Source organism: Trichoplax adhaerens, genomic scaffold (genome assembly GCF_000150275.1).
Source record: "Trichoplax adhaerens TRIADscaffold_1 genomic scaffold, whole genome shotgun sequence".
NCBI lineage: Eukaryota > Metazoa > Placozoa > Uniplacotomia > Trichoplacea > Trichoplacidae > Trichoplax > Trichoplax adhaerens.
Window position 1 is genome coordinate 3888697 of NW_002060943.1, and position 26825 is coordinate 3915521.

The 26825-nt window shown below is 34.6% G+C and overlaps 5 protein-coding genes across 5 annotated transcripts; 3 read left to right on the plus strand and 2 right to left on the minus strand.

The window, feature by feature from the left end:
* Window positions 1-847: 847 nt before the first annotated feature.
* On the plus strand, window positions 848-7173 carry TRIADDRAFT_51673 (uncharacterized protein; the record flags this gene model as incomplete). The annotated part of the gene is made up of 11 exons (XM_002107762.1): window positions 848-909; window positions 1061-1107; window positions 2010-2240; window positions 2436-3924; window positions 4022-4142; window positions 4281-4442; window positions 4589-4741; window positions 4860-5089; window positions 5238-6744; window positions 6831-7029; window positions 7118-7173. 11 exons carry the CDS (start codon window positions 848-850, stop codon window positions 7171-7173), a joined length of 4257 nt encoding a protein of 1418 aa, XP_002107798.1.
* A 294-nt stretch (window positions 7174-7467) lies between these two features.
* Window positions 7468-8719, minus strand: TRIADDRAFT_51674 (uncharacterized protein; the record flags this gene model as incomplete). The annotated part of the gene is made up of 5 exons (XM_002108566.1): window positions 7468-7525; window positions 7611-7756; window positions 7985-8056; window positions 8263-8317; window positions 8616-8719. The coding sequence occupies 5 exons, from the start codon at window positions 8717-8719 to the stop codon at window positions 7468-7470; spliced, it is 435 nt and encodes a 144-aa protein (XP_002108602.1).
* Window positions 8720-10370: 1651 nt separating this feature from the next.
* On the plus strand, window positions 10371-11198 carry TRIADDRAFT_51675 (uncharacterized protein; the record flags this gene model as incomplete). Its single annotated transcript, XM_002107763.1, has 1 exon — window positions 10371-11198. The coding sequence occupies one exon, from the start codon at window positions 10371-10373 to the stop codon at window positions 11196-11198; it is 828 nt and encodes a 275-aa protein (XP_002107799.1).
* Window positions 11199-12119: 921 nt separating this feature from the next.
* TRIADDRAFT_35221 (uncharacterized protein) lies at window positions 12120-16318 on the minus strand. The gene is made up of 12 exons (XM_002108567.1): window positions 16272-16318; window positions 15033-15139; window positions 14591-14677; window positions 14375-14488; window positions 14137-14183; window positions 13870-14016; window positions 13675-13742; window positions 13522-13590; window positions 13206-13357; window positions 12883-13023; window positions 12612-12774; window positions 12120-12536 (listed from the first exon to the last, which is right to left on the minus strand). Exons 1-12 carry the CDS (start codon window positions 16277-16279, stop codon window positions 12446-12448), a joined length of 1194 nt encoding a protein of 397 aa, XP_002108603.1. The 5' UTR covers window positions 16280-16318; the 3' UTR covers window positions 12120-12445.
* Window positions 16319-19233: 2915 nt separating this feature from the next.
* TRIADDRAFT_51677 (uncharacterized protein) lies at window positions 19234-20093 on the plus strand (the record flags this gene model as incomplete). Its single annotated transcript, XM_002107764.1, has 4 exons — window positions 19234-19264; window positions 19350-19453; window positions 19640-19696; window positions 19923-20093. The coding sequence occupies 4 exons, from the start codon at window positions 19234-19236 to the stop codon at window positions 20091-20093; spliced, it is 363 nt and encodes a 120-aa protein (XP_002107800.1).
* Window positions 20094-26825: the final 6732 nt, after the last annotated feature.

Consider the following 26825-nt stretch of genomic DNA (forward strand, 5'->3'; position numbering starts at 1 on the left):
CGTCGATACCTGTGTCAGTTGAAACTAGCGGATCAGTTCAGTAATAAAATTATGTAAAATCAATAAACAGGAGTACCATAAGTGATTTATTATTTATTTCGAATTTTGAAGATATTGTAAAAAATGACTAGGAACTTATTCAATATGTGTACCATGAATATTTTATTCTGAAGTGGACTGCGCAATCAAGCATTCACGATACTTGATTATTAACTTCGTACATGGACCACTAAAGAGAAGACCTACTTTTCCAGTAGGTCATGCGTCGTATGCTATCCCTTATACCAGGGCTAATTATCGAACTAATTTGAAAGAGAAAAATACTCGATTTTCTTGGTTATTTGTATTCAAAGTATTATAATCAGTGTGCAGAGTGTAAATTAATTGGAAGGCGGGCGGCAGCCATTATGATAATGAGTATCGCTATACATCTACTTTTACGTATTTGTAGATTCGTTAGTTGCCTAGCAATTGTGCCTTTGCAAATTAATTGCCCATTTACTGTTCAAACGCAATTTACTCGTAGATCTGCATTGGTCAACAGTCATCAACGATTTTAGCACAAAGGACTACAGGAAACAGTAGTAAACTAGGACATCAAGCCTCTCATGAATCCCTTAGTGATATATAAAAAAAAAAACAAGCAATTCTAGTGTGGAGTACATCTTGATTGTACTGTAGAAGCCCTATTTTCGATTCGACTAGCGCTATAAAACCAACTAGTCCATCCATCTTCTATTACACTAAAAGCTATCGCACTGTAATGGAAAATTCTTCTATTGCAATGAATAATTTCATTACTATTCAATCTAATAGCAAAGCTATGCACAAAATTGAGTCCATCGGCATGGCGATTGATGATAGATTATTGAATGGTGTACAGTATTATCATCGTGCAGACAAGCAGACGTGAGCTGTGCAATGCTAGCAATGTTATTTTAGCCAACCTTAGCATTAGCATGACTATCCGAAAATTGATTTTCATTGATAATCATCGATTCTTTCTCTATTATCAAGTCCATAGGAAATACTAGGTGCCTATACACTTTCTTTGCTGAAGGTGGTCTTGCCACTATCTGGCTCTGAGTTCTGCTAAGGTCTGCACGTGTGAGCTACTTTATGGTAGCAACCTGTGCCAATTACAACTATCTAAAGCGTTCTACTTCCTCTGCCAATTCAATCCAATCATTTTTTACACAGTGTTTTGGCCTATTTCTGTAAGCAGATTGAGACTGTAATTAGTATCAACCATAGAGATAGATCTCATATTTTTATATTATTATCTCGATGGTATCGACAAAGTCGCTTGAAATTGCAGCTAAATCAAAGTAGGGCAAGGTAAAGTTTTTTCCGCCATCCTACAAATCCACCATTTAGACACCAGCCAAAGTACGGTTGTCTTGGATACGGTACGGTATGGCACGGTCCTTCTACGATTGATTGACTGTCGCTGTTGGCAACTGCAGGTATTGATACAGTATAGGAATTGTGGCTGCATTTTGCGGCATCTCGCACCTTAACTTAATTCGGCTTGCTCGACTAGCTGCAACCACATGCCATTGCCCATCTTGCCTTGGCGCTGTAGGAAAGTGGGAAAGAGTGCAATTTTCCATGCATTTGCTTGCGGTTTTATCCTATAGAATTAATAGACAAGCTATACGTTGACCAGTTTGCTACTTTGCGGACTAATAGTACATGAAGTAATCGTTTGCCGTCAACCAAGCTTCAATTGGACTTCATACGAGCGCAGTAAACTCCACGTTGCAGCAGCTTGCCATTTCGACGATTTCAGCTATTCTTGCAAAGCGAATCGTTCGGTATGCATTGAACAACTGAACATAGTAAATGAAATAAATTGTGATAGGTATTACTTTAGACCTAGTAGTCCTTAGTCCTATCTTGAAAGAGCTAAAAATAAGATTATTGGTCTGGATTAAATGGTCATTCGTGCTGTTGAACTTCCAACAGTACTGTGTTGAATCCATTTTTTTCATCATTTTTTCTCCTAGCTGTAACGCAACTCATCTTTCAAGAATTGAATACGAGCAGGATGAAATTATCACCGCGAAAATATCAACTAGATCTTGCTGTGATCGCGCAAGAAAGAAATACAATAGTCTATTTAGAAACGGGTAGTGGGAAAACCTTGATTGCTGTCCTTGTCATTCGACAATTGTACAGGGAGCTATCCAAGAGCCTACAAGCAGGAGGCAAGAGAGCTATTTTCCTAGTTAACACAGGTGCGATGCCCTTTACCTGACATAGATATTGATATGCAAGTAGGATAATCGTATCCACAGTGGTTAATTTGTATTATTATTTAATGCTACTCTATCCTGGTGATATGCAAGTAGGATCCACAGTGGTTAATTTGTAACTTAAAAGATGTTGTGTATTTATCATTATCTTAATAATATCTATCCGTTACTATGCAGTCCCTCTTGTTCACCAGCAAGCCAAATTTATTGCCGATCAAACTAGTTTCTGCGTTGGTAAACTATTTGGTAAATGTAATAGTGATAAACGTCGTTCCAATTGGAAAGATTTTTTCGATAAAAACAACGTTATAGTTGGCACACCGCAAACGTTATTAAGACTTTTAGAATTGAATATTGTCAACATGCAGATGATCAATTTGATAGTATTTGATGAATGCCATCATGCCACCAAACATCATCCGTATAGCCGTATCATGGATGCCGTAAAAGCACTCGAAGAACAGGGCAGACCTAAAATTCTTGGTTTGACTGCATGTATATTTAAAGGAGAATGTAAACCGAGCAAAGTGCCCCAAAGGTTAGCAGAACTAGAGGAAAAATTATCAAGTACTATCGCTATTCCGGGTTACTTAACTTACATCGATAAAAACAAGACACCTCCAACAGAATATGTAATCGATTACGAAACCACAGAAACCTCTATTTTTGAACAAGTAGAAGCGCTGTCAGATTGTTCTTTCCTCTTGAAAGGATTCGATGCAATGTATTCCAATTCTTTTGAGAGTAAAGCGCAACGTGAACAGCAATCTACTTCATTGCAACTTGTGTTGACAGCATTTGACGAAGCTATTCTCACAGTCAACACTTTTGGTTTACGTATATTTCCTTTGGTCGCCGAAAGTATCGTGAAATGTATCAGAAAGGAATTAAGGATGTTTAGGGGAAAGGATGGAATCGATTACAAACTTTCCGCTAGTAATTCTTGGTTTCGGCCTGTTATACGAATATTAGAAGCCAAACTTAGCACTAAGATTGATGAATCCCACCCTTGTTATACGTGTTCTCATTTTGCCAAGTTATTGGATGTATTGACCACCTTCAAAGAGCAAGATACTGGTATCATCTTTGTCGATAGAAGAGTTACCGCCTTCGTTTTACATGAATTACTCGTGCGAATTTCACATACGGATCCCAATTTAGCCCATTTAAATGTTGGTTGTGTCATTGGCCGTAGTAGTATCAAGAGCCAACTTTTAGGACAAGCGCAAATGAGTCGATATGAGCAAGAAGAAGTGATGAACCGATTCCGAAGGCATAAATATAATTTATTAGTTGCTACAAATGTGCTGGAAGAAGGTGTCGATGTATCTGAGTGCAATGTAGTTATAAGATTTGATCGCGTCAATCATTTTAGTTCATATTTACAGTCTAGAGGGAGAGCGCGTGCTGACGACTCTTCCTATGTACTGATGATCAATCGAGAAAACCTTGATGCATTCATGGAAGAATATAACTCGTGGCATTCGGTAGAAAAATTCCTACGTAGCTCACCAGAATTGCTGAATACTATCGTTTCTGGCATAAGCAAGTCCCTTTTCTCAAATGATAATAGTACGACTGATGCAAGCACAATCAGCAGCAAATTTGTCGTTGAAACTACCGGTGCCGAAGTTAACCTGTTTTCAGCTATCAGTGTATTGCTCAGGTTGGTGTACAGTCTAGTGTGTTTCAAAACTTGCTGTAATTTTCATTTGATCGGTAAAATACGGTTAAGTGAAATAATATCAATTACTCAAAAAAAGGTACAGTCAAAGCATGATCAATGGTAAATCTCCTGAATTTGAGTACGAGACGAATGATGATCGGACTCGAGCTAAAATAAAGTTGATATTTTCTAATCCGCCCGAAAAAACTACCATAGAGGTTTGAATTAATTAACAAGTAATACTAGCATTAATTTGGATTATAGTTGTTACGTTACAAAGTCACATGCAAGCTCATACAAAATCTATATATACTCTTCTTATGCTGATATAAATAAAATTGAACCCCTGTAATAAGGGTCCAATGATGCAAAGTAAAAAAATTGCAAAAAAAGCCTCCGCCTTAGAAGCATGTAAATTCCTTCATGAAGTTGGTGAAATTACCGATAACTTGGAACCGAATGTGGGAAAGTATCATCAGTCTATTGATAAAAGCCAGTATAAGCAATTTCCGATTAAGGTATTTTATTAACTAACTTAAACTATAATATGTATTACGTGCAATGTATAATTTATTTGCTGCAAATATTGCGCAAAATCTTAACAAAATGTAATGATATGATCTAATATTCAAAATTAACATTATCAACATATGCTAAATGCTAGTTCCCCGACAATTTATCGATGCCAATCGAGGATGGTGATAACTTCTATCTTCACATGATTAAGATTGAGCTAAAGAACAGCACAATAGAGTCTATTGATACTGTCAGTTGTAGTTCGGACTTCGGATTAATATGCAAGACTAAGTTACACGAGGTATGGTCCTAAATTGTACTTGGATTTGTAAACTTTACATTCCGTTATTCCACGTTATTTTCAGAAGATAATTGGTGCTAATGGCTAGAAAATTTAATATATATCTTTGCGTTGATAGATTGAGCCAACTTATTTACAAACATCGTGTGGCGACATATTATTTTCGTTACAATCACTGGCTGTCCCGATGCACTATTCATGCGATGAATTAAGCCTTATTTCGAAATTTGTAGAGTATTTATTTACCAATATCACACCCTGTAGTACAATAACGGACTTAATCTACGATCCTACAAACAGTTATGCAAAATACATGATTGTTCCTCTAAATTACGCCAAGAGCAGCAGGTTGCTACATTCCCTTTCAGCTAACTAGAATTATTCTTTGCTTGGATTCAATATACTTTAATTGCATAGAATTAGCCGTATAGGGAATACAAGTTTGAATGTAATACTTTGACATTTTTCATTAATTTAAATTATTGACTACTTTTAGGTCTATGTATTCTATAAATTTTGAATTAATGGCAACGCTATTGAAGCCACGGAAATACTGGCCCTTTGCTAGTAATCTCGGTGATGGTTGCAAGAACGTTAATGACCTCTTAATAGTCAAAAATTACGGCCACTGGGTTACGAACCAAGTCGACGTATACGCTCTGCGAAACATCTGCTACGACCTCTCACCGCTTTCTCGTTTTCCGACGGATAAGCGACTTACTTATAAAGCATATTACCATCGCAAATATCACACCAGAATTGAGAACTCAAATCAACCTTTATTCGCTGTTAAGACATTGCATCGATTCCCTGTAGCTTTAGTGCATGAAAATTGCATATCCCCTTGTAATAATACTACTGAAAGTAAGAAAAGTAATAGTGGTTTCGTACACTTAGTGCCTGAGTTATGCCTTGTTCATCCATTTTCCGCATCAATGTGGATGCTCTCACAGTTTTTACCTCTGACCTTATACAAAATAGAGAAGAATTGTCTTGCTTATGAGATGATCGATTATATTCAGTGCGCATCCATTCTGAAGAAAGTAACGGAACCTCGAAGGAAAAAACTATTGCTACGTGAAACAACCAACCTCGTGGATCGTATCACTCAGTCATTAACCCTCCCTATTGCAGAAGAGCAATGTAATTTTAATAAGATTAAATATATAGGAAAAGTTTTTATCAAATTGGTTCTCGCTGTTAATTTATACCAAACCTGCCCTGATGATAATTCCTATGCTCTAACCATGAAACGACGACAGCAAAGTAGCGAATTTTATCTGTTTAATCTAGCTGCTAAGACAAATATTCCATCCTATATTATCAGCAAGCCTTTCAATCAGTTAAAGTGTTGGATTCCCCCTGGTTTTACTTTTAGCATCCGTTGCAAGGATGATAGCTCTAGCGATTCAGCCTTGGCTGAAAGGACGATTATAGAATCGATAACAGACAATTTTTTATCTGTTAAGTCAATAGCGGAATGCATATCTGCAATTGTTGGAGCACTGTTATTTCCTGATAACGAAACTGAAGGCTTAAACTTTCTAAAATGGCTTGGATTTGCCATTGAGCCATTTTCCTCAATCAGCAACGGTTTTGACGTCTGGAATGAAAAGATTACTCACATGATTGAAGAATCTAATTCCCAGTCGTGGTTAGAGAAACTACACAAATTTGAGGAAAATCTTGGATACAAATTCATTAATATTGATTACTTAATTTTAGCCTTTACACATTCATCAAGCGAATTTGGAGATTCTTTTAATTACGAAAAATTAGAGTTCGTTGGTGATTCGATTTTGAATTATCTCGTTATTAAATACTTGTTTTTGGCAACAGATCAAGACATAACTAGATCTAAATTTTTTTATGGTATTGCTATATCAAATGAGGTCTATGGTTTATTATCTTATGCATATAACTTTCACCATCTATTTTATCAGTCCCCTTTCGTAAAGGAGATGATCCTTGGTTTTGAGAAGAAAACGGCCGATTTACTTGAGGTAGCGTACTGGATTCTATAGTCTTGATCTATTAGGATTAAGAAGCTATTGTGAATAAATTCTGATCGTAGTATTTATCATCTTAGGGAGGTTCTATACCAAGAAATGGCAATAAGCACGATTGGGTGTACACTATTTTTTCGAAATCAATCGACGACGATTTCAGTATTCCAAAGGAACTTGCTGACGTTTTTGAATCTTTAGCTGCAGCTATTTATTTTGATAGTGGTCAAAATCTTTCGACCGTATGGAATATTTATTCAAATTTATTAAAACCTTTTCTAGGTAATGTAGTCATAACGCAAACATAGAGAATGTTGCTGCGTAACGTTAAATTGCTATTAACACTGAATACGTTTCTTATCGAATATAGACAAGCTGCTGAAAGATAATCAAAAAAATTTCCAAGAACTCAACGGTGAAGATTGAATTTGATTAAAATAGTCCTTTATGCCATGACTGATACTTTAATAATGAGTGGCTCAGTATTCATTTCGGTTAGCAGCAAGAGTATTTTACAATTTTAGGATAGCTTTAAATAAAGGCGTATATCGTGTGTATGTACTTTATCAGTAAAATAACTGAAAATTATGAACATCGAAAAGTTAATTATCTGTTTAGTTTATCTTGTTGTTCGGATATTAATGACTACAAATACATAATTACATTTGAAGTTAACATGTTTGTTTGTTAGTTATATAAGTATGTTGCTATCATTGATCTTCATCCACTTGCTGTTACTGGAATTGTATGACAGTGGTGGTCTTCCATATGACGATGTCTATAGAAATAGAAGTAGTTAAAATAAAATAATGATTGGCACGTTTGCTTTATCAATTTTGTAACAGTTTAAAACAAAAGCAGACCTTGCACAGTAATCGTGATGGCATCTAAGGCACTTGAAAGGTATTAACTCGTGAGTTCTACACTGCTTCATTGAGCATTTATTGCTCTTGGATGACCCTTCGCTAGCTACATTGTCTTTGCATCCGCTCATAATATGTCTCTCCACCTATTTTCATAAAACCCAACGTAAGTTTAAAGGCTGAAGTATTAGTCATAGAAGGTCATGTACAGTAACCGTTGCATGTTATGTTAATGCAAACATCTTTGTGATATGCTAGGATGAATAAAACTTGGTAATTATAGTCGATGCTGCAATTGTAAGATTATGTGTAAGCTTAAAACTTTGTTATTTGTTCTGTACACCTACAATATTGCTTTGATTTGTTCAACGAACCTGGTCATTCAGATTGAGTTTTGGATCTCTTCGTATTAGTTTATCACAGAGGGGACATGTTGCTATTTTTACCTATTTTAAAAAAAAAAATAATAATTAGTACGTGCTCGTAAATAAGCTTACTATTACGGTAATGCAAAAGACTACCAGAAGTTAACTTCTTTGCCACTGAACTAATAACGTGACTGTAATGTCAACGCATATGGAAGCTACTAAATTATTGCAATTGTTTTGTTAAAGTTTGATAGGAAATTGGAGCTATGGTATGAATCTCATACATCTTTATCAGCAAAGGCTTTGCATTGATGCGCTACGTGACTTCGATGATTCAAGCTGAAATTGGTAGTAAAAATGAACGATATGAGTAGGCAAGTTCGATAATGATCATTGGCAGTTTAATTGTAACCACTGGTAATAGACAATAAACCATGCTATACGCATGCAGAATGCACGTATTGGTTATTCCATTTCGTACAAAGTTAACGTATAAACATGCATTCAAATTTTACCATCGTGAAATCATATTACTGTATAATTATAGCATTATTTCATCGTTTTATCGTTGCTTCATTCATCATTAAATTATGGTGCGCTACACATACAATATGGGTATATGAAGTTGATACCTTACCAGAAAATTTTGTGGCAGTCGTTACAAGTAAAGGGTAAAAAATCCAACTGATTGCAATCTTTCACGGAACAATGTCGTCCAATCGACAATAAATCATGCTCCATATTCATTTGCGAATTTTGAATTTTATTGGTGGCGCTCGGTTTTCAGTCGTCGAGATGACTTCAGTAGTTCAATAAAGTTAAGTTCCAATATCAGTATTTAAACCAACTACTTCAATGTTGTCAATTTATACAGTAAGTCTATCGTACCAAAACTATTGGTAGAGGTTACTCAATCTTGCACTGTGCTGTAGTAGTAGGATGTATACGTAGACTGTACGAAAATATAGTGCTTGTCAATCTTAACTTTGAATGATTATTGATCCGTTAATGCTCAAGTCGTGTAAGAAATGACTTGAATATGCGATCTAGCATGAGATTTTATCTATTGATGCTTGACCTTTGGTTTCCTTCCACTAGTGTATTTTATTTACCTTCTAGAAGTTTCTTTTCAATGAGCGATACAAGACTTCTCGATTGCAGCTACTATTTCCGGGCAATATTAGTCAGAACTTCCTTCTAATGAATATAATATAGTCGAACCAATAGCCTACTAGTAAAGCATTGATATATTCGATTTGCTTACCGTAAGGCGTTAAAAATAATCGCCTGCACGATTTTCATCGATTCATTCGAATGTTCATCAAAATTTGCCGATTCATTCAGATGTCAACAAAAACGACTGCTAGTTCGCTGATGAAAGCATGACGTAGCAGCGATGACGTCACGGCTATTTATTGTTGATTTTCAAAACTCTTGGGTACTACCGTACTGGTACTGTACAGTACAGTGTACAGTAGGAACTAGGGAGTAAAGTACTGTAGTAAGGGAGGGACGCAAAGGTTGCTTCAAAGCAAAATTATACTTTACCGCGTACTCATCGACTACTTGAAGTCCATGTCACGCTGCACAAAACCAAGTTTGCATCCAATTGCAGTTAATGCTAGGTAATACTGTATACCGTTGCAAATATTTAGGGAGTTTAAGATCACGAAAACGCGACGGCGACTCCTTTTTTACTTTACTCAGTCTACGGTATATCAGACAGACGGACTTTTCTGACCAAATGAGACCGTCGAAAAATGACTACTTAGTATGGATCTTCCGTATCTGTTTCTAAATCACTGGTACTAATTTAAATACCATCTATAATCCTATATAGAACTGTTTTCAAGCAGATCTTTGTAACAGACAATAAGGTTCAATGTAATATTACTCAGTTGAGAAAAAATCAGTCAATTCAAAATGGAGCGTCTTCATACTCTCGTGGTGCCATAAAACGAAGTGTTTGGCATACTGTACTGTACACTGTACAGTAATATTTTGACGAGATGAGGCCCAGGTGTCTGTCCGTCCAACAATGATGCTGTATCATTCTTGGACTACAGTACAGCCACAGTGAGCAAGCGCAAAGACACAGTTTTATGCCGTCATCTAACTAATACAATCTGGACCCGAAATGATGATACAGTATGACACCCCTCATCGTGCTGGCTGTTGTCCTTCCGAAAGGTTCTACTGTGTACTGTAACTCTATCGTATGGTACAGTACTGTACAGTACAGTACTTCAGTCAATGGTACTGTACTGGTACTCTACCGTCCTCTGAGCATCTGCACTCTGCGACCTGTTCTCATACGCACTCTCGCAAGTCGTTACCAGTGGCTTGCAAACTTGCTCAAGGATTCAAATCGATTCGATGCTGATTGTTCAATATGTCAAATCGTGGTGAAGAAATGCCCAGCGAAGATGCCTCGGCTAAGGTCTCTGACGTAGAATACGACAAGAGGGGCTTACCAAGATTAACACCGCAAGAAGAAGCCGTACTGCGTGAATGTCGTAGCCATTCACTCTATTACCGTGGTATTCCTCTAGGAATAATTTCTGTGGTAATTACCAGACGTGCAGCCGCGTCGTCGCCCCATATTCATCGTTGGAGAGCATTTTACTACGTTGGAATTTTTGGCTTAAGTCTGTTAACGGGAATAGCATCTTATAGACGTCAGTGTATGGCAAAAATATTACAATTGGAAAATTCTCCTTTAGCTGACCGATTAAAAGAACAATTGAAAGGTCACAGCCCATACCAGCGATTACATCAGTGGCAGCAACATCAACAAGATCAAAATAATCAAGCAACTTTGCAACAAGGGGGACAGCCAGTTGGTAGCCTATCTCCTCGTTCAACGTCGTCCTTCGACAGCAACAGAGAGAATTATAAAGATCGTGAAGAGCTACCAGCCTTTCGGAATAAGCCCTATGATGACCTTAAACTAGGTACGAATACTACTTCTACTTCAGCGCAAGCCGCACCACTAGCAATCTGGGACGACGATGAAAAACCTGATCGACGCCAGCAGGTTTCTTATAGCGATTTGCGTCAGCAAAACCGAACTCGTTGGGCAGAAAATGATGATAGAAAACAGCGAGGTGTTCCTGAAAGTATGGATAAAAATAGCGGTAGTTCTTCGATGCAAGGGAAACAGGATGGCTTTCGAAAGCCCGTAAGGACTAATAAGTATGGTGACCCAATCGATGAATAATAATAATTAATAATTATTAGTGCTGTAGATTGATCAGAAATGTTGTGCAGTAATAATGCAAATCAAGTGTCAACTTGTTCCATGGCCTAAATAGCAAAATGTTGTCGTTTGTGATAGTACAACTATTTTTTGCAACTGTACTCCAATCTCTGTTGTATATTTCGTATCTTCAACTAAAATTCATAAATTACGACCCGATTGAGAGGTCTCAACATCTATGTACGCATGTTTAGAGTTAAAATAATAATTTCCAAAAAGAGATTTGAGCTACAGCTTTAAAATTATCCTTCATACACTGTCGATGCAGCATGCTTTAATTAACCACATATACAACAACAGTGATTCGTATAGGCCAATGAGCAGTGACTGAAGCTTAAAATCTTTATGATATTGCCTGTAGTAATTTTTTAAATGCGCTTAATAATGCAATACTTGTCGTATGAATTAGCAAGTAGATTACATGTTCTCTGCAATTTACATGTCCAGTTTTAAATTGATCATGCGTGCAGTACAGTATGTTCTGATGTATAAATGATATAATGTACGATACCAATACCGGATATGGAAAACTACACCTTGACCTTATATCGCAAATATTTAGTAATCTTCAGACTGTAAAGATGTGGTAACTCGAGGGATTGAATCCTTAAAAGTGGTTATGGAAATTAATAGTCACTGATCAAGATTACTGAATGTAAATTGCGCTTTTTCAAAAGGATGTAGTGTATTGTTATGATCGCAATATCCAGGCTGCAAGCTCACACATCGCAGTGAATAAATAGTGTTGCAGTAGCAATCGTAATAGGACAAATAATTTCCATCACTATTAACGCAGATAAGGTTCGATCAATGACCTACAACAATGGTGCTTGGAAGAAAGCAATTCGCAGTAAAACCGAATCATAAAATCATGTATTGATCATACCCAGAAAGCGTATGTATGATTTATTTTATGTTGTCGCAATTAAAAGATATTTAATATACTGTTGAAGCCAGCAACTTAGGGCTCCGGGAGCCCACAGCAACTTGACAAAAAATGTCTATTAGAAGAGTGTAACTGCATGTGATATCAGTTGCAGAGCGAAAACATCACATATGTCTAGAAAAAAGCAGTAAAATGAAATTACCCTTACCTAATCATGCTAAATACCGCTAAAAAAATGTACCTTCAAATCAATTGCTATAACATGATTGAGTACTATTGTTATATTGATTTAAACGGGTATGTTCTGCAAAGAGTATATTTATTAGAGTTTACTGCTAGCTAATTTTTGAGATAAATTTTCTGCCAGTTTGTCTAAGAATTCGAACGTGTTGAGGTAATCCGATCGTACAACGCTAATGAAAAATTATTATCATAATTAGTTTAGGATCAACACAAAAATTAAGGTAACAAAAATGAATAATAGTTACTTTGGTAATCCCTTAATGCAAGCAGCTAAATCCTTTGTCATATAACCGGCTTCGATAGTTTCTACGCATACGGCTTCCAAACTTTCGGCAAAGACGCCTAACTCTCTATTGTTGTCTAACTTTGCACGGTGCAGTAAACCACGAGTCCATGCAAAAATGGAAGCTAAAACGTGATACATCAATCACATAATGAGTCATAGAACAACCACAGATAAGCATGCTATCACAATAGAAAATCCAGTACAATTAACGCCATATCTAGCTGGCTTACCAATTGGATTGGTTGACGTTTCTTTGCCTTGTTGATGAAACCTGAAATGTCTCGTTACTGTTCCATGAGCTGCTTCTGCTTCAATAGTCTTTCCATCAGGACAAATTAAAACACTGGTCATCATACCCAACGATCCATACCCTAAGAAGGGTCATAATATTAGCATGATAAATACTTCAATATCAAAATGTACAGTACATCAAAAATTTTGTGCTATAAATGCAATATGAAATGTCTAACAGTGGAAGTAAAAATACTTGCTATTTTGTTTGCAGGGCATCAGAAGGTTTGTTACAACAGTAGCAATAAGTATCTCTTCTTACCTTGTGCAACAGAATCCGATTGCACATCTCCGTCATAGTTCTTGCAAGCCCAAACAAACGCACCTTCGCTTTTTAAAGCATATGCAACCATATCATCAATCAATCGATGCTCGTACCAAATTCCAGCTTTTTCATACTGTGCTTTGTATTCCCTATAACATTAAATTGATTCAGCAAGTAACATTATGTAAGTACGTCGTTGTGAGTTTATGCAAATCGAATATCTAGCTTCAGTTAGGCAGCGCTAAGCAAAACTATCGTATATATAGATTAAGGGGAAATATTCATTAGTTTCAATGGGCATAGTCTTGCATACCGTTCATAAATATCCTGAAAGATGTCCTTAAATCTTCCATCATATTTCTTCAAGATCGTATTCTTTGTACTGAAAAGTAAAATGATTTCTCAGATTAAAAAGTCTTATAGCATTTAAACTTAATCGATAATGCCTAAAGTCTTTATCCGTTACCTCAAGTAAAGAGGCCAACCTTTGGCAAGAGCTAATTTAAAAGAGCTATGCGCAAAATCTGTGATCGACTAAAATGTAATAGAAATAGAATGATATATGATTAATCGTCGGTCCGCTATTTACTAAATAAAATCCATCCTGTTTATATTCCACAATACGGTTCCATAAACAAAAATTAATAATAAGCGATCATACCTTGTCCGTATTGTACATTCCAAGCGCAACACCGCCAGTATTTTTGAAATCAAAAACAGTGTAACGCATTGGAGCAGAACCATCTTCAGGTGTAAAACTCATCTCCAATTTGCCTGGACCGGGTACAACAAAATCTGTGGCTTTATACTATTTGATAAAAATAAATAGCAGTATTATGACAATAGCAAGTGCACTTTCTATCTGTTCAATTCTATTGCTAGCGCATAGCAAATACTGTACAATGACTACTACAGTATTGCAATGTACCTGGTCTCCATATGCATGACGACCAATTATGATAGATTTTTTCCATCCTTGTATGAGTAAAAGCAGCAAGTACAATTAATCATCTTAACATTATATCGATAATTACTAAATGAACTCGTTAACAAAGCCGTAAATTACTATAGTTTACAATTTACAAACTTTAGCGCTACTTCGACTCTCACAAAGCAAGAAATAAAATTTAATTCTTCGTATGTACAAGCTAATGTGCAATACTTACCAGGGACTAATCGTGGAATATTCTTACATATAATGGCTTCACGAAACACCGTACCACCAAGAATATTACGGATTGTACCATTAGGAGATTTCCACATTTTCTTGAGATTAAATTCTATAATTAATTAATTGTATAATAATATTAATTAAACTAGGAGTTTTCGATGAATTGCAAAAAACAATCTATTAGTTATTTTTATAACTACTGATATGATACCTTCTACTCTTTTTTCATCAGGCGTGATTGTTGCACACTTGACACCAACATTATACTTGGCAATAGCTTCAGCACATTCGATAGTAACTGAGAATAACAGAAATATACTTTACGTCAAAAATGAATTATCAGCTGCTGATTCTAAAAAGTGCGTATATCGTAATGTAATAAGCTAACTGTATGATACAAAGGAGAGGATTATTATTTTTAGAACTGTATAATTATTATTAATCTCATGAAATGATCATACAAAAGTGATTACTGTATCACTCACTGACAACGAAAAATACAGTAGCTGAAAAGAGATATATCTATCACGACTAGACTACAGTAAAGCCTTAATTAAGTATCATTTGAAATCACGACATAAACCTTGTACGTGATCAATATCTTCTGCGAATGCAGCATTATAAATAGCAAGTATCATATAGATTCTGCTAACCTTGATCATCTGTTTTATCTCTGTACTCAATTCCTAAATCAAAAGTTTTTAGGTCCAGATCAACAAATGGGAATATTAATTTCTCTTTGATTACTTCCCAGATGATTCTATAAATAAAGATTAAATATTATAGGGATACAGTAATCAGATGATAAAACACATATTTATTCGTAAGACGATCATAAACATAGTTGACGAAGGAAAAGGTATATATCGCCGCATAACACTGCAGTAGATACTGGTACAATTTACTGCTAACAAAAGGCATTCACTAACATTTAGCCATCATGCGATATCGTTATCACTATACTAAATTAAATTGCACCCCCTTAATCTGTTTAGAAATTGAATACAACTTGCAGCTACAGCAGATGAAGGACAGCAATTTATAACATGTGGGTGAAACTAATTAGCTAATTATTCAATACTGTATGCAGCACTCATACAGGGACACTGATCGCTATAAAATACGTACGTCACCGAACCGGTGAGTAAAAAGTACTGTATTTGCCCTTACTCGTATTTTTGCTACCTTTTGATGTACCATACGATGATGAGCAATGAAATGTCAAAATTTAACTTGTAGATACAATGTACAATAAACTATGGCAATACAGCATGTCAAAGTTCGCTGCTTTTGCTAGCTAGTAGTAGTTCAATAATATTCCCTGCCTGTACCGTATGTTTACATTATAATGAATGAGTGAACCCTGTACTTGGGTGATACATTATGTTAATCAATAAGCCAGCATCTCCGCCTCGCCTTGAGATTGCTATTACTGATAGGTCTCCAAGCCTACAACGCGTTATAATAAACTAGCTGTGATTATATCTAACAAGCATGAAACACTCACTAGTAAGCTGCATCGTAGGCCGTATAGGTAGGTACTAGTATCTCAGATTTACAGCTGAAATATGTCAAACAATACTCCTTACTAGAACTGCCTTAAGAAATCTGAAGGGCTGCGACATCTAGAAATTTTTGACCCATGACACTACATTAATGTACAATACTATTGTATATTGTATGACAGATTTAAAAACCACTACGGTTTTTAGAAATTCCTGGTTCAAGAGTACCGTACAATCTAGTATAATTAGGGGGAGGCTACGCGTTTGAATTGATCTTGTCAACTGAAGCACGAGTCTCTACAAAATAGTTAAGAACGTATTCTAACGACCAAAACTGATGATAAAATTGAAAATGCAAAGATCGCAATGGACACGGCATGCACCTACCTGGTCATTTCATCTCCTTTCACTTCTACGACAGTGCCTCCTGTAATTAATAATATAATTGCAATGAGATGACATTAAATAAGTATGGAATACTGTACGTGTAGTGAATGAAAATTTGACAAACGATTCAACGCAAATATGAGAGCGAAAAAATACGCGTACAGTACTGTGCATACAGAACTATAGAATAACACAGATTGATACTAAAAATAATAATAAAATTATTATAATTTGCTGTTTCGGAGATTTCAAGGATTGCACTCTAAAACTTATTAATGTGAGACTATTTATGCTTCATTGCCATACTACTGTTGCCCACATCCATAAGATGATGCATTTCATCGAACAAAACCGTTTTAGATAGGTGTGAAATAGGTCATAATTATAATTTAACAATCGCAGAACAAGCGCTCTTATTTCCGAAGTTAATGTTCACTAATGCTTATATTATAAAGAAAGAATTGTGTCTTGGAATAATCATAAAATAACAATAACCTATGAGGATATCGTATTGTGTATTACGGCGCCTACAGTATATACAGTACAGCATGAGTCAGTAGGAACAACACCGTATTCTGAATGCCTTACTATACCTTTTAAGTATACAGACTACATGAATTCTCCAAGTATCGTACGGCAGACGGCGTCTAGTACAGTAAAACAGGGACATCAAAATATCCAAGAGTAGTATTGTAAAAGGGGGCACGCTTCAATAAATAATTAAAGTTGTGGGTGTACTGTACGTATAAGTAAAGCAAATACTAAATACCGTATTTTCATATTATACCATAAACTAATATTTTTAAGCTAGGAAATATACTATGGGAAATTGGGTGGCAAATATGAGGTAGATAAAACTACCCATTTGGGGACAAAACTTGACAGTAGAGCAATGACAAGAGAAAGAGAACACATGTTTTGAATTTGCTAGTCTGGATTGCTAAGTGCGATCCAGCTAATGTTAGGGCTAGCGTTAGGGCTTCATAAAGCACTATCGCTGTGAATTGAACTAGAGTCGGTCAACTAACATGAATTACTATTTTAATGTATTGTAGGAGCATTTAACAGAGTTGCAACTAGTGTGCGAGTGATCGACATTTGAACCGGAGTTGAGTTGGAAGACAGCGAATCGATGTAGCACTGACGCATAATGAAGACTTTTTCTTTCTCAAATGCATAGCAGATTAAGCGTGAAACATTCTAATGAATGATCCTGTATTCTCAATGGATAAGCCATCCATATGTGGCGGAAACAAGTCAAAGTAAATCCTACACAATTTCATGATTGGTTATTGGATAAGAACTAAAAAAAAATGGGCTCAAATAAGTCATCCATGTGTAATCATTGCTGCACAGTATGGAATTCAAGTCAGTGAGTACGATTGTACAGCGTACTATGGAGCATTGGTTCAAGCGAAAATTTCCAATGGACAGTGAACATGAATCATTGAATTAGAATTGATGAGTGAGTGATAGTCGACTAGTGCACCACGTCATTTTGTGGAATGGTACCGTAGCAGATGATACCTGTACAATACAACAGGCTTCAAACTACAAATCATTCTTTTTCTAGGTATTGAACAAGCAAGCATATCATAAATACATCCATATACTGTACTGTCGAGTGGAGAATATGGAAGACAGAAAATTTTTTGTCGTCTTACCTTGGATTTTAGTCATTTTTTCGATTTTTCAGCACGCGCTCGTTATCAATACAAAGAATCGTAAAATACAACGTTCAGTACACAGCAATTGGCTATTGTAGCGTGTGGCTTGTATGAAGCTTGATTGACTTGACCCTTGTCTTTAATACACGGCGAAGGTTACATCATTACAAAGCACAGTATGTCGCAGGGTACACTCCTACTATGCTCCTACTCGCCTCCTATTGTAAAAAAATTGAAACAATTTACTATCTGATGCTCAACCAATCAAACCGACTGACAGCACAGTACAATACGGTACTGGTTTTACTACAGTAGTAATACTGTATTGATACGCTTGCGTACTACGAGGCACGAAACTTGACCTGCATGGAACTCAGTCTACTGTACAGTACGACGTGCTTAACCCGATGCGTCATATTCGCGATTCGGCTTCCATATTCATCGTACTGTACTGCGTACAGTGTACAGTACAACACCCGTGTTTTGCCACTTTTGTAGATCTACTCTACGCAATCCCAAGACAATTTAGGAACAAGCTCAAGCAAAGTTTTTACTTTTGGGTGCCATTAATAGAGGTCTGAAAATACAGCAATATGCAAATATCATCCACGACTTCAATTTAAAACTACTGTATATTTGGTTTCACCTCTTTTAAACAGAGGTCATTGATGATACCGCAAATTCCTCCTCAAAATATGCAGAAACAGCCTACAATAATAAATAAATACAGTACGGTACGGTACAGTACAGTACCAGTACAGTGTACAGTGTACAGTTTGTAGAAGAACCCACGGTACACTCTACTGTACATTGTACACAATGAAACCCCCCTCTAGCCGTGACCCCTGTGGCCCTTCCCATCCCAAAATGACTCAACTAATGTGCTGTAGTACTGTACTGTACTGTACAGTAGAATCGGTACCTACAGTACAGTACCGTACTATACTGTATACTGTACTGTACTGTACAGTGTACAGTAGTACTGTACTGTACTGTACTGTACAGTATACTGTACGGTCCCGGTACGGTACTTCTAATCTCAAGTTGTGAATGAAGTACTGTACAGTACTGTTGACACGTACACATTGTCCGTCTGTCGTACTGTATAGTCAGGGACTCCGGAGACTAATACTGTACTGTACACTGTACGTACAGTACAGTACTGTTACTGTACTGTAGAGTGTACAGTACATTACATTGTACATTGTACAGTACAATGGAAAAAGACTGTTGGCCTTGAGCAGCTCTGAAGACCAACAGCGCATGTTCATAAGTTTTCAATGACATCAGAAAATATGGCTGCCAACAATGGATGGTCTTCAAGAAGTAAGTATCCCTTGAAGAAATAGCCAAAAGTTAAAATTAAAACTATTATCTGATTTCATTACTTTTTTTAACTCTTAAATATAAGGACCTATGAAAGGTGGCAATTTTACTGAAGCGGATAGGATGCTAGAAGAAGAAAATGATAGACAAATTGCTGGATTAGCTGGCAAAGTATCTCAACTAAAATCAGTTAGTACACATACGTAGTAGACAGGAAATTGTCACAAGATGATTTACAATTGCTCATTGGAAAGAATAATCTTAATGATATCAATATAAATAGAAAGATGTTACCAGCATTAAAAGCAACTTAGTCTTCTCTATATCTCTACTAACTGTACTTGTTATAATAACTTTTAATTATATCTTTCCAAGCTAACTGTTGATATAGAAGGTGAAGCAAGAAATCATAACCACTATTTAGATGACATGGTATGATAATACAATAGTTTTACTCTTTTAATTATCTATCTTAATATTTTTAAATTCACTTTGGGAGTGTTGAGATGCTGAAATTATACATACTTAATGATCAACCAGCTATACCCGTATCTGGATAACTATAGCTATTGCCAATTACTGTATTTGAATCAATCGATGGATTCAAGTTTCTGATATCTAAGCCAGCACCATATTCTTGACGTATTTGTTTTTATAGCAAGGAGATTTTGAAGGTACTACTACATTACTGGGTGGTAGTAACAAGAGATTAAAATCAATGGTGTCATCTGCAAGCCAGAATCCAAGATTCATGTGTTACTTAATACTCTTTATCGTCGTCATTTTCTTCATTGCCTATTACATGGTGGGACGGGCTATTGCTACCTAAAGAGGCCTCTTATACAGTACTGTAATTTATAAATCAGCTATTTATTAGCACACAGTGACCAGTGCTGAAAACTATAAGAATGCTGTATATTGATGTTACTAAATAGCTATAATAAACTTCGTCATAAAAATGATCAATTAATGCATTATAGTTGAATTAAGTATAGATTTAACTTCTAGGGTAGATTGTGAGCTGAATTAAAATTAATGCAAAACCTTCTACAAAGTTGTGTTTTACGCTAATAAGAGTTGTGAATTAGGATAATATTCCATTATTGCTTCTTTATCACTATTTTAGCTACTGTTATGCTTCATGTAAGGAAATTAATTATAAAATGTTGGTTGCCTTAAAATATAATTTCACGAAGCTGCGACGGAGCTTTCGAGAATCATTCTCACTGTATCATTTTTGCTAAATTTATAATATTGTATATTTCGACTGACAAGAATTAATCACAGGCTTTTAATTTTACTTACTAGTAAGTGTACGTAGATGAAGGGTACTCGTATGTAATCTGGCGACAACACTTATCCGGGATTGAGCTCATGTTCCCCAATTGCTGTAAATATAAATGATAGTATATAGTCAGATGAAACATTACCACAAACTATAAAAAGTCTAATTTCTTTCATCTCTGTGACCGACAATGTTCGTAAGGAATAAACCTACTACTTTTTATAATTATTTCCTCTATATTCGTATTCAATAAATGCAGCAAAAATTAGCTGAGATTGTGTCGGTTTACTGTGTTGCGATTCTCTATTGCTATATAAGAGATACAAGCAGTCCACCGTCGGTAGTTATCTTCGCTTTACTTTAGCGATATTAGATGCCATAATACATTGATTGATTTACAGCAGTGTCACACACCACTAGTGACAAAGTAGTCTACACACGCCAATCCTTGCGGAGAACGCCACTTACTAACTTAAAGAGGCGAGATTAGCTATATCACCAAATAATTCAGTTCCAACAACCGAATACTATGGTATAATTATAGCGTCACAGATGATGTAGACGAGATAGTCAGAGATTTACTATCATTTATTACTGAAGGAATCTTGGCACCCAAGATTATAGTCTTCACAATTAAATATCAATTGAAAAACCAGTTGACTATCTAACCGACTAACGAACTAAAAAGGAATCTTCAGGCATCAGCCTTTTATAGTCTCGTCAGAAACTCCTGGTGCACATAATATAAAAGTATCCTTTTAAAGTTGTAGGAATTATTATGAATATTGTCACTAAAGACTTCATATAACAAGCAGGTACTTAAATGATCTGATATAACATTTATACAAGACCAAAAGGCCTTATTTTTAAAATTTGGTTTCGTGAAAGCCAACAAATTGCTTGAAGATTCTATCCTAAACCTTTCAACTCCTGGATCGACTACTACTTGAATAATAATTTGAATTATGAATGTAATTTAATTCAAAATAATATTTGTATCATTTCTAAGGGCTACTACAAGTACCGCTATAACTGACGCTACTGTTTTGAAAGAAATACTAAAAGTTATATGTAATATATAATAAAAGAATTTACTTGGCAGTGATGCTATTAGTATACTAATCATAAGTAGGGCAAGAACCGCGACACAATCTGAAGTATACCATTTCTTTTATGCTGTAGAAACTTAGATTATTTCTAAGTTTGTCATTTTATATGATATCGATACAGCTAATCAAAAATCGATATCTTAATTCATGTAGACATTCTCTTGTATTCTGCTAGGCATAGTAATTATAAATTAAAATCTATTAAAAAAGTACAGATAGCCCATTTTCAACTTTCACCAAGAGTTATTAACAATTCATGATTTGTAACGGCCCAACTCTACAACGTATAATCCAATAAACTAGACTATGGATTGCAAAATGTATAACTTTGAAAAACAGATTTAATGATCCATAGCTAGATAGTGAATTTATTCGTCTCTGACATAGCTATCAGCATTAGTACCATCTCGTATCGATATAAATTTATTCGGTATTACTCTTCGCTAGTGAATAACTTATGAGACTACAAATTGATTCTGATACATTCTCAGTCGTTGGTTTATTCTACATTGGCTGAAATTTGGATGTTTGTTTTATTACACAATTGTAGACATCAAAAACTATTGATCTCTATCACAACAACTTCTCATACATTAGTATGGCTAAGCCGCTTAGGAATAATTATACTGTACATCCTGCATAAATTTTAATTATGTCTTTTATAATACTAACATTAAGAAGATTTTTAAATTAAGAAATAAGAAATTATGACTATTAACTATGTCATTTAATAAGTCTTTATATAGCCTACAATAATGAAGATTAATTTTAAAATTGTCGTCATAAATTCATTTATTATATAATTATAGAATAACATGATCAATATTCTACGAAAGATCTCTCTCTAAATTATTAAGGAGAGTGAAAGGGATAAAGTAAATCATGTTGCCGTAAAATAGGCAGATTTAGGATTGTATCATAAATGTTGCAATCATGGCTGACTTTGATCATAAATTGATGTAGAAATTATATGAGATACTAACAATGCATTTACGCGAAGTATCACGGGCAAGCATTCTATTAAGTTAATAATTTATAAATATTAGTCATTATTCGTTTTCATTATACTGTACATACATATTAACGTGCAAAGTTGGCCATTTGAACACCACATATGTCATAGAGAAATTTATTTATGAATGTGCCCAGATTGTTAATTTGATAGCATAGAGAGAATAATAAGGAGTATAATCATTTCTCCCTTGTGTGTTTAATTAATTGTTATAAGTTCCAGACTAATTTAAAGCGTTGTAGGGTAATCATTCCATGTTTATACTATCATCAATGTCTCCATAAAGCTTATAAAAACAGTATAGTTCAACAGATTAGCAGAAAACAAGAAAAGATGGACAGAATATGATGATTCTTTGCTCTTAAAGTCTATTGTAAATAATTTCTAAATCTTCCTTTACTAATATTATTTGGCTAACTGAGCCAGTACAATTCTACCTTAGTTTTAAATTCAGTGTTTAACCATATTCTAGTTTCTAAATTTCGTTCTCTAGCTAAAATTTTACAAAACTATTTCAGTCCCTATATTTCATGCTACAAAGCAATGAAAGTTTATTTCTCTAATTTTAATGGTTAAAGTATCGTTCTAGTCAAAGTGTACGAGAATTTAGATTTTATCATTACTCTACGAAAGTTTAGAAGGTTTATTATGCAAATTCTATTGTATACTAGATATTTCTATAAAGGAAATATACACCGTCTTTAAATTAGATCATCTAATTATAAGATTCCTTCCTGATTTATCACATGTTCTCCCTAATTCCTAAATAATGATAATCTAGTAGTATTGATAATTTTATTCGATTGCTTACTTATTTAACTTAATACGCTATTTAGTGACCAATTATAGGTTAATAGCGTAATAAATAAATTTTTCTAAGTAGAAACCACCTTTCATTCACTATTTAGGAGTTAAAATTTGGAATTGTAATTTGAATTTTAAAAATCTATCAATATTAATGCAATGTAGAATGAATCCATTTCAAAACTAGCCCTTTAAATACGATTTATTATAATTCGAGTATAGCTTCAGAAAATATATGTAGAATAACGTGATTAGTGTTAAATAAAGAACTATTTATTTTTGTATTCCTAAGCATTTTATCCGTATACATATACCTTATAGAACCTATATCTGTATTAAAGTTTGTATTTTTAAACAGGCACTGATGAATTCGTGCAATTATCATACTTTACGTTAGGTCTCTTAATTTGTAGTATTCTAGCAGCATGAAACTTGTTCTTATGCTATTCACTTTCTCTTAATGTTTACCAGTACATCTGTCACCATAAATCTAAGAGAATATCGCTCACTGTAAAATGAAATACACTTAGCTGCATCTCTCTAATGAGGGAAAAATTTTCTGCAAGGTGCTTGTTGATCATGCTGGTAGCTTTTATAAAATACTATTTTCCATACTGAAAAGCCATTCTTTCAGCAGTATTCAACGGTGCAATGTTGCAATAGAGAGCAAATAGATGTCATAATATTAAATCAATTATAGACCAATTTCTTGCATAGTTACAAGGCAATAGTGCGATTAGTCCCTTCGGAATTATAATAGCGTAATTTTAGTTATCCAACAAACTTTGAAGTTACTATACTACTATCAAAAAATTTATACTAATAATAAATTTCATCACTGCTCGATAATTATAATTAATTCATAACAAGTTAAAACTCGTTTAAAAATCTTGCAATTAGTTCTATATCATTCACTTGGCAGCCGTGCCAAAATCCGTACAAATAAGAACAACAATAAATTAATAAGAACAAGATCCGCCATTCCAATCATGAACTGTACATGTTCGATCAAATCTCAAAACCTTTCAGCCTTAATTATTATGAATGCAATATTGCAACCAATAAAATTATCAATTCAACCTCCATCTTCATATTTTAGCTGTAAAAATAGTTAAGCATTCATTTCATTTAGTTTTCTTAAGAATTCATTAATGTCTTTAATAAGGTATAAAATCGAATCAGATAAACTCAAGCATCTCGAGAAACTAAATAAATTACACGTTTCTATCCTAATATGACGTCACGATTGCTTCTGCAATCGATCTTATTGATTGTCTTTCTGTTTAATTTGTCAATTTTTTTCATTTCAATTGAAGTTTGCACAATAAACTTATAGCAATCTCTATTCAACAAAGCATAAAAAATCGCTACATTGCCTATAATTATAATAAGAATAATCATCAAATTGCACCTATTTCAGTATCCAATAAGTGCTAAAATTGACTAAATACTCTCTAACTATATATGGAGCCTTAGAGGTCTTACTTTCATATCTGCAAAACTATTTAGATTACAATCGAAACTCTAACGCAAAATTAGATAAAATTTATTGCTATCTCTGAATATATAGAACATAAGGTAAAAACTAGGTTAGTGTAAATTAAGACTTGAGCTGGCTCTAATAGAGTAACTGTAGAGAATAATAATCCTTCAAGATTATACTGATAACATCAAATAACCATTAGGGAAGAAGGCGAAGTTGAAGTTCCAATTTAGGCCAATAACAACTATCAAAATTAGCATAGACTGGCGCTACACATATTAGTAAGTTTTCAATATCAGCCAAATTAGCTCTTCTTCATTACTACCTTGATTCTATCTTTTTCGTCCGTTATCCATGCCATATTCAATTGTTACGACTAAAAACCGATGACTGACAAAACTGAATGATTAGTTCTTTATGTCAATAATTGATTAAGTGATTGAGATCAATTACGATATCATTATAATAATCCACTAATCCATCATTATAATGGACTGCCCATCCCCTTTATGCGCACGCTATACAACATCAACAAGTTTGATGATCTGATCATATATGTAAATCTATGTATTTCGTAGCCAATAGAAAGCTTAATCATCCAAGTAAATCTAGATTATATTGATATTACCACCCCCATCGAGGCTCTGAAATCAACAGTTTAACGAAGCACTTTGCATCGCCAACAGCTCGTTGTGTAGATAAGTGAATTTCTGATTGCAGATCTTAATAAAGAGTGAAAATAGAGCTAAAGGATTGAATTTTGGTTCAACCTGAAAGATTGTCCTATATCGTAAGCAATACTGCTATTCTTGATTTACTGTATATCCATCCTTCGAGATTTAATTTATCCAATTTATAGTTATTCTTAAAACAGTTTACGATTTTACGTTCGCCATTGCAAATTTCTATGGGGATTTATACTGTCAACTCCTTCTTTTCTTCATTTGTCATACTTTATTTTATATCTCATCTTTACAGCAATTAAATTTCATGCAATCATACTTAGTTGATGTAATTTCTGTCCATCAGTTTTGCTGCATGAAAGAATTAGTATCTTAACTTATCTCCAGATTATTTATTCATCCAATCGCCTATGTTACGTAATTTATCATAATCAAACTAAAACAATAATAGAAGCCTCTTCAGAAAACAGATTGTCATAACGTTACTAATAGTTGATCTCACCTTAATAGATGATTACTATTGCAGTTATAGCAAATTTTAGGGAATGCTTACTAGTATAAGCTAAGTCATAGAAAACTAGATAATAAAATACACTCTTATCTATAAACTGAAAATGTGAGCTAGCTGCTTTGATTTCGTCTAAACTTTGGCATAAACTATCAACCTAAAAGCATTATTTTTATGCATCGATTTATAACTAGAATTAATCTGGGTGCAGAAAAGTTATGAAAAAAAAAGAACGTCAGGGTAAAATTACGCGGAAATCAAGCCATGCCTACCGTAATAACAGGCTATCTAATCGCAAACGACGAGGGCATAATGTTGTAGTCATAAAAAAGAACTTTAAAATTTCAAGTACAGGTATGAAATCTTTTGCAGCTCGAAATCTTTTAGCCAAGTTTTTTTGCATTAAGAATTACTCCAGCTAATTGAATAAATAGGCCTTGAGAAATTTTACGAAAGGTTAAGATGTGCAGTAGAATAATTTATATTTAATTATTAATAACCAATGGTTTACAGTAACTCCTAAAGAAAAAATTTAATGCATTTGAACTTTCGTAGATATTAAAGACGGTAGATTTAATTCATAGATAACTGCCGTAAATGACTTTTTCTCTAAAACGTACAAAAAAATTATCCCTTTTGCACAACCCTAACCCTAACCCTAACATAGTACGAAAAAA